This window comes from Girardinichthys multiradiatus, chromosome 5 (genome assembly GCF_021462225.1).
Source record: "Girardinichthys multiradiatus isolate DD_20200921_A chromosome 5, DD_fGirMul_XY1, whole genome shotgun sequence".
Classification (NCBI taxonomy): Eukaryota; Metazoa; Chordata; class Actinopteri; order Cyprinodontiformes; family Goodeidae; genus Girardinichthys; species Girardinichthys multiradiatus.
Window position 1 is genome coordinate 37,299,746 of NC_061798.1, and position 14,350 is coordinate 37,314,095.

Below are 14,350 nucleotides of genomic sequence, written 5' to 3' on the forward strand. Positions count from 1 at the left end.
GGATATCCATAGTTCATTTAACCAAGAACTAGGAGAAAAGTCGTTTTTGGCGAAGACATATGTAATCACATGTAAAAGAGTGACCAGCATATGTAATTACATTTTTTTTTTTTTGGAAGAAAAACAATCAAGCCAATAATTTCCACTATACCACAATTTGTCAAAAATCCGAATAAAAGATAGATTTGACAAAATGAAATGTATTGTTAAACAGTTCTCTTTTTCCTCTAGCACTTGAAGGCACCATTTGGGACGGGACCCACCTCTGACGCACCCAGTCAGGTAAGAAAACTTTCCCAGTTTCATTTTTATCTGTGTGGTTACACAGGTAAGTACTTTAAGGACGCCCCCTGTAAAGTGGTCGAGAGTTTGTGCTCCAGAGAGGTGTGAGGGCTACCGCAGCTATGGCTGAATCCCAGCTTATGTGTATGGAGGACGGGCAGATAGGAGTCAAAGTCCCGGAGTCCAAACCGGAGTTCTACTACAGCGAAGAGCAGCGCGCTGCCATCGAGGAGCTTCTTAAGAATGGCGACTGCGCCTTCAAGACGCGACTTAAGGAAGACAACGCGAAAGACTTTTTATCTGCAAGGGAAGTCAAAGTTCTGACGAGCACTTTCAAACAGTATGACTCTAACGACAGCAGCAGAGAGACGTCTCCAGTCAGTTCGAAGCAGGGAGCCTCTGGAACCGACGCGGACTCAGGGGTTCATTCCACATATTGGCCCCAGATGTCGGACACTGAGGTCCCGTCGCTGGACAACGGCTGGCCCAGCGGGGCGATGTTCAGAGGGGTGACTCGGGTGACCGTGCACACACACCCGGCCAAAGACAACGGACCTCACATCAAGGAGGTGGTACGGCGGCTCATCCAGGAGGCAAGCAAGGTGAGGGGAGGGGATCAGGGGCCGAAAAAAGAGGGTTAGAGCACATTATAATACTTAATCTATGTCAAGCTGATACATATGCCATATACACGCAGGGGAAAGATAGAAACCGATGTATTAGAAACAGGTGCAACGAACAGGACCAGATTCAGGATGATGTGGGCCCCTCGGCGGGTGGCAGTTTTGGTACCTTACATTTTCATCCATTCAGAAACAGTGTAAAAATGGGAAAAATTATCCCGTAAAGTTTATGTATTTCTTCTTTATTTTTACTGCTTTCTGCAGTCCCTGAAATACACTGAAACAAATAAAGGGGCAGTAACATAAAGTAGCCTCAGTGGTTTGGCAAAAAGAAACAACAGAAATATTTATTAGCTTATACATTTTATGTGAAAATGATGGGGCAAATCATCGGAAGTGTTAGACATGAAGTCCAATGTGGGAGTTCCTTTAACACTAGTAATGGGACAACTCTGTTTTGTATGTCAGGCTCTACAGAAAATGACATCACATTCTACAACCTGAATCATGGGATTTCCTTATCCCTGCTGCTAGAACGGCAAAAGAAAATGTCATGCGCTTGTTATAGCACCAATAATCCAACTTTAAACCTGAAACTCAAACAAACACAAACATATAATCCATGTGCACTAACAGATAACCTAAAACAGATTTTGTAAATTTGTTATAACTGTAAGAGAAACATCCTACAAACTGTCTCACCAGAGTGGGGGAACAACATTTCAAACACAGAATTGTGAAATGGTATCCCTTTCATTAATTTGAGCACCCAAATTCTTAACTATCACTAGCATTCATGAGGTGGAGACCTGTAAGTAAAAACTTTAGTTTAGGGAAGCTTTAAGTGATTAGTGCATGGTAACTTGTTGCTTTGGACATGAATGAGAGTGAACATGAGCAGCTGTTTGTGATGTTTACTCATTCAATGCGAGACCTAAGCTGAGTCATCTTTTCCTCTTGCTCACAGCAAGACTGGCTGGCCTCAGTTTTTCTCTTTAAAAGAGGGTCTGGAGTACGGATCATGTGTGAAACCCTCATTTACTGTTTTAGATTTATTAATTTATTATGTAATTTATCTCAACATTTTCCTTGGGCACTGTCTCATATTCCCCTATCTTTTTCTTCTGTCTTTCCCTCCATTTCATCCCATATTCTGTGACTTGATTTGCACATGTTGCTTTCACTTGATTTGCCTTATTGGTTCTTACTTGCTTGCTAACATTCTTACAGTTGTTTCTTTTACAACTTCCTTGTTATAAATCAGATAATATTACTGGAAGTTTTCTAAGTGGTTAGACAAGCCTTTGCTTTATATATAGACAGTGGTTTGCAATAAGGTCAATACATGCTGTCTTTTTTTGTGTCTGTCTTCCAGTTATTGCCTTAGATATAAAGGTAATAATTGATTCAAAGTTTTAATTACTAACTTTTTAATTATTAACTTACCTTTGGTTGTAACAGTTGTAAGAACAGGCCAGGAAGAATATCCTGGCTTGTTTTTAGGGTTCTAAGAATAACTGCCAGTAGTGGCAGTATATGTTTTTCCTTTTATTGTAATTCTACATAACAGAAACATCATAGATTGTTTCGCAGAGGCATAAAAATGAAACTAAGCCAGGCGCGGCACTGGTGGTGTATTGGTTAAGCGCGCAACCATGTGCAGAGGCTATAGTCCTCGATGCGGCTGTCCTCTCCCGCTGTTTTCTGTAAACTTGATTTGAGCATGTCGAAACATGTTTTAAATCTTTATTTGCATAAAAGCTTTTTTAGGAAAGGATTTAATGTGTTAGTGACATTTAGTGTGCCACAGTTTAGAGTTTTCCACATAAAGGGGGATCCACTGGAAAAGGCTCACCCTTTTGTTTTAGAAACAAAGATCAGAAAATGCTTTGCAGGTCTGAGGCAAACAGGGGAGATACCAGGTCACTCATTTATTTGAAGGTACCCTGCTGTTTAACCCCTTTAGTTAGTAAGATGGGAGATTTTAAAGCACTACATCATGGTTTTCAGTGTAGCTGTAACTGTTGAATGAGCTGTAGGTTATTCGAAGAGCAATGATTGATTGTGTTTAAGGCGCAGATAATTTTTTTAAAACAAGAAAGACCAAAAAGGCAACCAACTGTTTGCCAATTCACGTGTTGGAAGAAAACGGTCATAACAATACAAAAAACAAGTATGAATACAATAAAACCAAGTTTTTGAATCAGATTTAATTCCTGTATTCCTAACAAAGACATTATTTGCCATAATATAGAGATCAGAAATGACCTTTTAGGCTCCACCCAAACAAAATGTTTGTGGAATTATCTAATTTTGTCACAATTATTCACTTGTTGTTCAATTGTTCTTCACAGTGAAGACATTTTTAGAGCATCACATTTAATCCTATTTTTATCAGTCAATTTTTTATGAAAAAATGCAAAGAACATAGATCACTATCTAGAATTTTGGAATAAATCTCATTCAGGTAGCAGAAACAAATTGTGCGTTCCATTAACTTTGGAAGTCCGAACTGGGTAATCGGAGTTTACGTCATAATCCAGTCAACAGCGTTCCAGTTTCCTGCTTGTTTATGTTCGTATTGCTAGCAACTGTAACAGCAGTCTTACAACAATAACACTGACAGTAAACTACGGAGCCCAGCAATTGTCAGCGGGTAAAAAAAAAACAAAGCCGGTGGAAATCCGTGCTCACGGATTACTAAGCTGTGCTCTCAGTTTCTGCAAGGTTTGATAAACTGTGCACTCCATTGTGCAATCCGTGCGCACAGATTATTCAGTGACATCTGTCGAGTGTTTGGATGCATAGCCCACACCTGCGAGGTAAGTTCAGTGGATCTGTTGTCATATATAAACTTAAAGCACTGCCGTGTTTTATTCAGCACACATCACAGCTTGTAATATGCCTTTATTTTTGTTACACTAAGATAAAACATTTAAAATGACAGCAGCAGCTAACGTTAACTAAAACGGAATCCGGTTACTGAGTAATCTGCACGCACGGATTGCAAAACAGAGCACACAGTCTTTTAATCCGTGCGCACATATTGCAAAACCAAGAGCACAATTTAGTAATCCGTTTGCACAGATTGGAAAACTGAGCACACAGTTTAGTAAAGCGTGAGCATAGATTTTAACCAACTTTGTTTTTTTTTACCTGCTGACACCTGCCGGGCTTTCGAAATAAACACTGGGACGGTATTTCATGCACACAAACACCACTGAAACATCACGTCTTATAAACACTGAAAAGTAGTACATGTACGACAGTACTTCTAAAAACACAGTAAGAACGTTTTACACTGTTGATGCGAGTAGCAGCCGTCTTGAATGCAGAAGTTGGGTATGGTACTGTTGCTACGACTTTCCGACTCATAATTCCGAATTTGGGGGGGTATCCCAGTTGAAATTCACTACTCGGAAGTGACGCTCCGACTTCCGAGTACAAATGAAATGACCAAAAGACTTTCAAACTTCACTTGGACTCGTGCTCTTAAGGCTTAAGATACGATTTCAACTCTGTTTGGTACTGGAGTCTAATGTGTTTAAAGTAAGCTGGCCAGTGTAGGTTATTCAATAAACAATTTATGTTCCCTCAAACGTTCTGTATTGTATGCAAATTATTAGTTGATCTGGTAACTTTATGCAAAATATGGGTTCTCAGTAATGTTTCTTAAAAGTACATGTCAGAACAAGGAGTTAACTTTAGGTTGCAAGTTTTTCTGTTCCTTTAAGTCTATCATTGAGCAAGTACTTAGAGTAAGAGCCATAGACTGCAGTTCTGGCAGAGATCAACATATTCTCCTTCACAGGAATGAGTTTAAATCTCTTAACATTTGTGGACTATGAAGTAAAATTGGATCACACCAACCTGTTTGTGTTGTGGCATCATATTAGTGCCATCATGGGTGTCTCTAAAACTGAAGTCTTGACTTATTGCTGACATGTTATTACTTCAGGTTGTTCTAAAGAAAAACACTTCCTGTTTGAATTATTTAGAAACTGGTTTCAGTTAATTTATGAGACAATGCCTGCAAGCCAGTTCAGGCAGTCAGTTTTTGCTGTGCTGCTTCTTGGCACAAAATATTTTTCACACTCATTATATATCAGACATACCCTAGCAATTTGGGCAGTTTATTTAACCTGCAAAACATCTACTTCACTTTGAATTTCATGCACTGCTGCCTGCCCGCTGCTACTGCTGCTGACAGGTTCTGCATGCTTTTCTTCAGCTCCTACACCACTTCAGCATTGCCCTTGGGCTCCAAGGGTCAGAGACCCTCTGCTCCCTTCCTGACAGGGAGAAAACATGTTCAAATGGTAAATGACCTGCACTTATATAGCACTTTATCAAATCTGAGGACTCCAAAGCTACACTAAAATCCATTCATACATTCACACACTGACAGTGGTAACCTACATTGTTGCCACAGGGGCAGACTGACAGAAGTGGGGCTACTATACAATCGGTGCCACTGGGCTCTCTGATCACCATCAGCAGGCAAGGCAGGTGAAGGAGCCGGGATCGAACCGCAACCAACCGGTTACAGGATGTCTATATTTAAAAACATTAGTTTGGTTTTTATTTAATCATTTTTAGTCAAAGTCATTAAAAGCCTTTGTGGAAGGTCCAAAGAACCACTTGTGGTTTCGGAGGCTCAGGTTGTAGACTCCTGATCTAATGTAAGGCTTTTTATTTAAGACATTTGAGACTGGAGCTTTACCTTGGATTTGAAAAAAATAACTTGTAAACATCTCAGGTTTACTGTCTTGTCTAAATGTCTCAGCTCATTTATTTACTCTATATTGGGTGAAAGCTAATACAATACTTTGACAGAGAAGAAAGCATAAAGTTTTTACACAACAGGTGGATTTAAGATTTCAAATAATTTTGTAGTTTTGAAGCTTCATCTGTATAATTGCCTTATCTGACTGGAACGAAGCTGCAGAATGATGTTTGTACTTTTTCTACTCCTAAAAAAAACAGCTTAGAGATCTTTTTGTGATTCATTACCACCCTATCAAAGCAGGCAGTAGCATCGGTGGGTATCAGGGAGTTTAGTTTAGAAATATCAGCTTCACAGCATGGTTTCTTTGTCAGTCTAGAGAAGCCTCCTCCTTGTACCCACTGCAGATTTTTTCTTCCCTCACCAATCACAAGGTGGTATACTAGATGTGGACTAGAGAAATGAGCAGTAGTTGAGTCTCAGGGTTTCTTGATTTTTTTTTCTTTTGGCAGTGTATTTGACAGTTTGTTAAGGTTTGCATTTTAATTAGCCAGAGCACAAATGGAAACCCCAGAAATCTGCATTTACGCTGTTGGATATTTTTTGACAGACTTGGTAAAATACAACACCATCCAGTTTCCCTGTAGGTGTCTTGAAGGTTTTGCAGTTGTTGCTGGGAAAATAACATATAAATTAAGAAACTATTGGACCATTTTTCCGGCAGGTCATTGCGATAGTGATGGACATGGTTACAGATATCAACATTCTGCAGGACCTGATGGATGCAGCTTGTCGTCGGTCTGTGCCTGTTTACATTGTGTTGGATAACCAAGCTGTTCCTCATTTCCTGGACATGTGTTCCAGGCTTCAGATTGGCTTACAACACCTGCGGGTAAGTCTGCACATTTATATAGACATTATTTTTAGTTGAACAAGCAAAATGAACAGAAAAAACAAAATGAAATTTGGCACATTATACAGAAAATTAAATTAATTTGAAAGATATCTTAGATTTCTATTAGTAGTGACTTGCTTAATTGTTTTTTGCAGCAAATCAAAATTTTTCTGTTGCCCTACTGCTCCATTTTAAATTGTGGTTGGTAGTCAAGAACGGTCCATGTGTTTACCCTATGAACAATAATACTACTGTAGTCCAGTGTTTATAAAACACTTACAAAAACCTTTGTAGAAGTCAATCTAGGCAATGAAGTTCATCTTATTATGGCATTTGGTAAAATGTTTCCCATCTAAGGAAACCTAGCTATTAGCATTAAATGATTGACTATGCAGCAATCCCACCTCCTCCTGAATGAACATGTAGCGAAAGTAGAAAGTGGATAGCATCAAGTTAACTTTGCAGCAATACCTTATAATGAGCATGCAAGTGTTGACTTTTAACAGGAATAAACCTCCAGCAGAGCCTGGACTGTGAGCATCCATCTGTTGCAACCAACTTGGTTTTTAAGAAAGCCGAGAAGACACACACAGAAAAAAAACCAAACAGAATCACTGGTGTTGGAAAACTAAATGTGTTAAGAAAAAGTTAAACGTTAGTGGACGCAGCTCATTTAGTGGCTTTATCAAGCAGATAAACAGTTAAACAGATAAGCTCTGAGCTAGTAATAAAATCTATGGAATGAGAAAGAGTACAAAAGTACATTAAGTTAGGCGCAGCTATTGCTCCTTCCTATGTTCTGACATGCAAGTTGAAAGTTTAGACGAGGCTGCTATTATTGATGACTCAGAGAGCTAAACTGGATCAAAGCGGTCTCAACAAACATGAGGTCCTATGTTTGTGTCTAAGCGCTACCCAACGCATTGAAGATCTAATTACCATGTCTGGGAGGATGCCACAAATGTTATTTTTAATAGAGTCAAGTATATTTATAAAGAATTTCAAAAGGTGTTGTAAGACTAGAAAGGAATTTCTAAAAGGCAAAGAAATCAATGCTTTTGTGATATAAAAAGGCGTAAACTCCGATCAAAGAGGTAAACACAAATAGTCCATTAGGTTTTCATAAATCTAAATAGGAATTTTATGACAGTAGGTCTTTAATGATTGTGTTTAATTAGGAGGAAGAGGGAAAAGATTAGTAAAAAACCAATATGAGCATTGAAAAAATGGAAGAAAAGCAAGAGAGAAGCATTTTCAGTAGAATATTGTAGGAATTATTTAGTTGTTTGCATTTAGTCAAGCCCTTTTATATTCTCCCCTTTAGCAAGGAAGGTACCCCAGCTAACCTAGTGATGGGTAGAAAGAGTGTTCCTAACAGCTGTAAAACCCTATAGACTGCCATCTAATTTAGTTAGCATTTTTGTAATTTGTTGGCCCATTTCAAATGAAAAATATAATAAACGTGTCATTCAAAATTAACGTTATTTCACCCTTTTATTACGAATAATTTATGTTGTACTTCCTAATGTCTCAGCCCTTTGTACATTGTCATATGTTTTTAAAAGTGAAAAAACCTGCTTGTTGTTGCTTTCAACTATGGTTTAAAAGATCACATGGTTGATTGTATTGTTTTCTGTTTACAACCCACATTTTAACCTTTGTTGTTGCAGTACATCCGAGCAAGAACACTTCTAGGAGTTGGTTTCAATTTGTCTTTAGGCAAACTCCCTGGTTCGCTTTGTAGTAAATACATGCTGGTAGATGGAGACAAAGTTGTGTTTGGCTCTTACAGGTAAGAGTGTATGTTAATGTATGAAGTGTACAGTATGTTACAGAAAGAGAGTCATTTTTAGATTTATTTTCATTTTAATATATTATAAACCTTGTCTAAATTCTTTACCTGTAATGTAATGAGTCTGCCAGTTTTTGGTTTTGTCATTTCACCCGATAAGAGTTACTGTAAGTCAAACTGGCACCGAGGATACAAATTTATTAGATATTTCCATGGTAATTTTGTTTCATTCGGGACTGTTTTGGCATTTTTGCTTTAAACATTGCAGTGCACTCTTGGCTATATGCTACTGTAGGGGGTAGCATTTATTCATGTTTAATTTACTCAAACCATAATTCAGAAAAGAAAAAAATAAAGTTCCTAAGGGTTGGTTAATTTCCCACAGTTCTTTCATACTAAATGATGTGACATTGATCCAGGTGGCTAGTAGAGGTGTAGCGATACATCCATTTGACAAGATGAGAAAATACATGATATTGGTTTCATGAGAATAAGACAAGACTAGCTTTTGGCTATATTTTTGAGAAAACAAAAAATCATCATGTTTTCAAACAAAAGGACAGATTTCATAAATCACAAACTGTGTTTTAATAAATTCATAATTGGTGTAGAATACTCCTTACTGGTGGAAAAAACAAAAAGCATTAATAAATGCTCTTTTTGTTTTTTTCACCAATAGGATAAAGGTTTCATAATCGCAAACTGTGCTCAGAATATGATTATTCAGTACATGTTGGATCAGTCCAGATATTTTAGATTTTGAGCTAGAGATAATAAAGTTCATTCATTCCAACTTTACCATCGTCAACAATTAGCCAGTGCTGGTGTTCTTCCTGTTTACTACCGAGTACTCAAAACCCACAAACGATTTTAAAGTGGTGAACATTTCCATGTTATTTATTAATGTTTTGTTGACCACCCCAATGAGCAATTGGCTCTGTAAACACAACAATGCAGCTCAAAAACTACTTCCTTTCTTATTTCAAAAGGAGTCTTAAACATAGGTATATGGTGCCAACCTGAAGCAACCGTAACTAATCACATTAGCTCACACTACACCGCCTGCTTACATAAATTGGCAAGAGCCTTGCGAAACAGATTTTACATATATTAAAAAATATATATAGTAAAGTTTTAATATGCCATGAGATCTCTTTACAATCCTAGTGGCTACCTATATGCTCTCACATCCTAAAACTAACAGCTGGCTAATGGCATCAACCAGACTCTAAAGCACATTGCTTTTTCTTGCCTCTTCTCACTCTTAGTTGTTCTGGTTAAAGAAAGTCTTCCATCAGTTGAAAATGTAATGGTTCGGTTTGAGGGCTGAAACAGTTAATCACATTAATTGTGTTTAATTGATTATTGAAATAATCGTCAACTAATTTAGTTATTGGTAATCGTTAACTGGAGTATACAGACTCTAAAACATGCCATTCCCTGAAAGAACAACTCACTCAGTGCAGTAAGTGCCAAAATTGTACAAAAAATAAATATACATTTTACATTTAAGATGAAAAACCCCACCTCCTGCCCATAGACTGCTGGAGATAGGCACCAGCTTCCCCGCGACTCATTATGGAAGAAGTGGTATAGAAAATGACTGACTGACTTAAATCCCTGGAACATTGCTACAATCAACATTTAAGATGAAACCCCTTCTGTCTGTAAATATGCTCTTTACAAACCTCCTCAAGTGGCATAGCCTAAGCTTCACTTGGCTCAAATTCTGTAAAAAATCAAGCACGTTTTGCTATCCAATTGTTAATCGATTGACAAAATAATTGTTTGTTACAGTCCTCGTTCAGTGCAAAATCTACCTGTCAAAGTGTCCCAGTACAAGGAAACCTCAGTGAGCCATGTGTTCATCGCAGAGAAAAAGCTATAAATAGTTATACAATAGAAAAGAAGCTGTTAATTAGAGTTTATGCATATGGATAATATCAATAAATATATCGGGGTCATTGAGTTCTCCTTTAACTGAACATTACATAATTAAGGCATTTTTTTGTCTTCATGTGATGCAAATGCTCCTAAATTGGCAAATTTTTGCTGTAAACAGTGGAGAAAAGAGATAATGCAAAACAATGAAATTTGTCTTCACTCTTTTCTCTGTTCCAGTTTCTCTTGGTCCGCATCTCGTATGGACCGAAACATGATCACTGTAATGACAGGACAGGTGGTTGACTTCTTCGACAGAGATTTCCGTGAGTTATATGCTATATCTGAGAAACTGGACCTCTACAAGGAGTTTCATATCAGTCCCCCTGCTTCCAATGTGACCACCACAATTCGCTCCAAATCGGAGCCCAAACGGCCACCGTTACCAGCAACCACATCCCGTTTTCAGGTGAGTTTAGGAGATTCTCGGAATGCTGACATTAAGGTTCCCGCCCACAAATACTACAACCCAAAATACTCACTTGTGTTCGGAGATGCTCCACGTCCTGCACGATCTCTGCAAGACATTGGACCTAAGAGGGATATGGCAGATGTTCCTGAAGAGGAGGGAAGGCCTCGATTGGCCAGCAGTGTTAAGACAGACCGGCTGAGTCCATTGCCATCAGAGGCCCCAAGTGAGAGCTTCAACATACCAAACAAAGTACAGCAGGGGAAAAAGAGAAGTTTTTTCAAGATTTTAAAAAAGAGACCTTCAAGTAAGCTTTCTTCTAAAAACACAGCAAGTCCTTCACCCACAGAAACTCATCCCAACGATGAAAATGAAGAGATGGTTGTGGAAACCCCAACTGAAGGGAGTAGGAAGCTTTCTAAACTAGACAAAAGAACATTGTCTCAGCAAACTGTCACCACTGCACACGACAGAGAGAGTAAGTAACAAATGCAACACAATCTAATTTTGTTACAATCCAAGACTGTATGCTTAAACTTGTAAAAATATTTATGTGAATATTAGAAGGCTGTGGGTCAAGTCTTTCCCTCATTTCATATCTACGCATTGCCATTTTATCCCTTCCTTTTTCCATTGTTGTAAAATACTGTCATGAAATATGGAGATAAATGGTCATTTAAAAAGCTTGTATGTTGCATAAAACATACTTCAACAATGCATTCTAATCTGAGAATTTAATGTTACACTCTGTTCCAATTTATTTTGGTTCCCAGTCTTGTTTGGGCCTCATTTTTCTTAGTAAATTAGAATACAAATTAGAATTTGACCTTTAATCAAACCAGAATCACTCTTAAGTGTCCATCTGCTGTTGTATATTTAATGGAGTCACATAAGCAAATGTTCTTAAACTAAACTGAATTAAATATTTAGTTGTCAAAGTGGGTATGAAACATTTTCCTGGTGGGTATGAACTGACAAATGTTCAGCCTGTCATATCTTTGTTGTTTTGGTTGTTTCTTAATGAAAAAAAGTCTGGTATTTAACAATCAAAACACCAAAGGGTGACAGGAAAAATGACCCATGACCCACGTTAGAATTCACCCATAAATGCAAATAAAAGAACAAAGAAAAAATATGTAGCATGCTAAAAATAACTACAAAACTATTCTCTAAATGTCATAGAAAATAATCCAGATTGTGTTTCACCTCATTGGTTCATTATTAATTTATATTTTCTTCTTTTCACAGGTGTAAAGAATCATGGAAAATCTGGATGTATAGTATCCTAACCTGAACATGTTTTCCTTTGTCGACAGAATACAGTTACATGTTCTTTAACAGATTACAAAATGACTTTATGAAAACTGGTTTGACACACTGTGATAAAGCAAGACCAGATTAATGTTTTTCAAGTCCTAATTACATATGTTGGTTTTATGTCTTATGCCTAATGTATAATTAGGTTGTGCATGCTGCTCTGGTAGAATCTCTCTTATCACACATATCTGTTGCCTTTGAACCTTCCTTGTTAGAGATTATGGGTTTTTTTGCTAAAATTGATCAGGGATTATTTTGTGTGTTGCGCACCTGTTAATCTGAGGGATGAATTACAAAGTAAGAAAGAGGTAATAAGACAAGCTTTCAATGTCACAACCACCAGTGCCTCTTTTTAATCTGTGTACGAAACCACGATTATTTCAGGAAGAAATGTTGCTTGGTTATAGATTCAATTACAAGGAATTACTTCACTGTGGTTATATTTTTAAATGCTGTATTTTCAACCGTACTGAGCCATTTTGATTCTTCAAAATAAAAGGCACGTGAACCTATGATCAACCATATATATATATATATATATATATATATATACGAACAGATTAGAAAATATATTTTAAACAAATTCATACTGATTGCACATTCCCATCATTCTCCCTTTACTTTGTTTCTGTATTGAGTTTAGCTATTGCTGTTGGATAGAAACTATTTTTGTATCTACAAGTCCTTGCTTTAAGTAATTTGTACTGCTGCTTGAATAACCCTTCAAACAGAGCGTTACCCGGATGAGAAGTGTCCTTTATGATGTTATGGGCTTTTTGGAGACAGCAGGAACTGTGAAATCAGTCAAGTGTTGGGGAAAGGGCAGACAACACAATTTTGGGCCGCTTTAATGACCCTGTAGAGTGCTTTCCTCTGAGCCACAGTTAGTGTACTCCACACAGATGCAGTAGGTCATGATAAAAGGACACCAGGACCCTCTTTTTGGGACCTGACAGGAAGCTGAATCCACATGCAGGTGGAGTGTGGCAATCCAATGTCCCTCAGTTTTTCCACCAGTCTGTGGGAAATGGTTGTATTGAATGATGAGCTATAGTTCACAAAATCCAGCTGCACATAGCTGCCCTGCTGTTCTAGACGGGACAGGGCAGCATCGAGGACTATGGCTACTGCATCTTAAGTGGATCTATTAGCCCTGTAGGCAAACTGGTGGGGGTCAAAACCTTTGGGGAGTGTATGATGTGAGCCCATATCAGATGTTTAAAGCGTTTCATGACCACTGGTGAATTATTCTGAGTAAATTACCCAGTAAGTCTTTCAGCACTTGACGACACTCGAGTGTGTATGGAGCATTAAGCTCTAGCTCAAGATGGCCAGGTGATGATTAGATATGGAAAAAAAAGAAATGTCTAGACACTAACTTCAGCTGTCTTTACTCATTGGCACACTAATTTTGATACACTTCCTCTCAATTCGATCACAATATATATAAGGGGGTGCATCATCAGCAATATACAGTACATGAGAGACATGATTGGACTTGATGTAGGGTGAAATGCTATTCATATCTACAAGTTTGGAAACACATAGTTACTATAACATAACTGGAAAGATAAAAAATAAAAAAAGCGGTGCAACAGCAGCTTAACTTGTGCACTGAACTTCATTCTTGAGCAGCACAGATATTGTGTGAAGATGAATGTTTAGGAGCCTAGATTTGCAACCGTCTTGTCAGAAATAGGACATCATTTTGTTGTGCATTATTATGTGAAGGGAATGTTTACATTTTGAAATCACACTTTTACCAATAATCATCTGTTGTCTTGTCTGTAAAATAGTTGAAATGAAACCACCTTATTAAAACGTTATGAGATAAAACCATTAAAAAACACTATTTCCTCTAATGGACTTTTTTGTTTTGAGTGACTTTTTTATTTACATTTACCCAGTGGATCCTCAGCATAAGAGAACTTGAAGTGAATGTGAACTGTACAGACATTGTTTTACACTTTTAGAGGTATTTTTTCATAGGTTAGGTTTTTACAAGTTTTGATACATATGATTTATAACTTTTGTATGTTTCATTGAAACTTCAGTAAATCAATTGTCATTTATTCTGTCTGATTAATGCCCTAATTAACTTTGCAATTGCTTTTTTTTACTTCACTTTTTTCTTATTTTATTTTTAGATTAATCAGTGATTCTATGTTGCTATTGATGGCCATTTCATCTTAGATAATGAGAACAAGGCTGCTTGCATGGAGCTTGCTGGAATTCCTATCATGTTCCTTTACCATCAAAAGAAATCTTACTAAGAACTGAGCTTCAGCCATCAGCTTGAGTGCAGCTCTTCCTTGTGGTGCCATGCAGTAATGCACCAGCATTTGTAAGTGAAAACGTTTGACTT

General features: G+C 37.6%; 1 protein-coding gene across 1 annotated transcript; it reads left to right on the forward strand.

The window, feature by feature from the left end:
- The first annotated feature begins 269 nt into the window (after positions 1-269).
- Positions 270-13,851, forward strand: fam83fb (family with sequence similarity 83 member Fb). Its single transcript, XM_047364631.1, has 5 exons — positions 270-884; positions 6,356-6,523; positions 8,197-8,318; positions 10,440-11,146; positions 11,917-13,851. Exons 1-5 carry the CDS (start codon positions 405-407, stop codon positions 11,955-11,957), a joined length of 1,518 nt encoding a protein of 505 aa, XP_047220587.1. The 5' UTR covers positions 270-404; the 3' UTR covers positions 11,958-13,851.
- Positions 13,852-14,350: the final 499 nt, after the last annotated feature.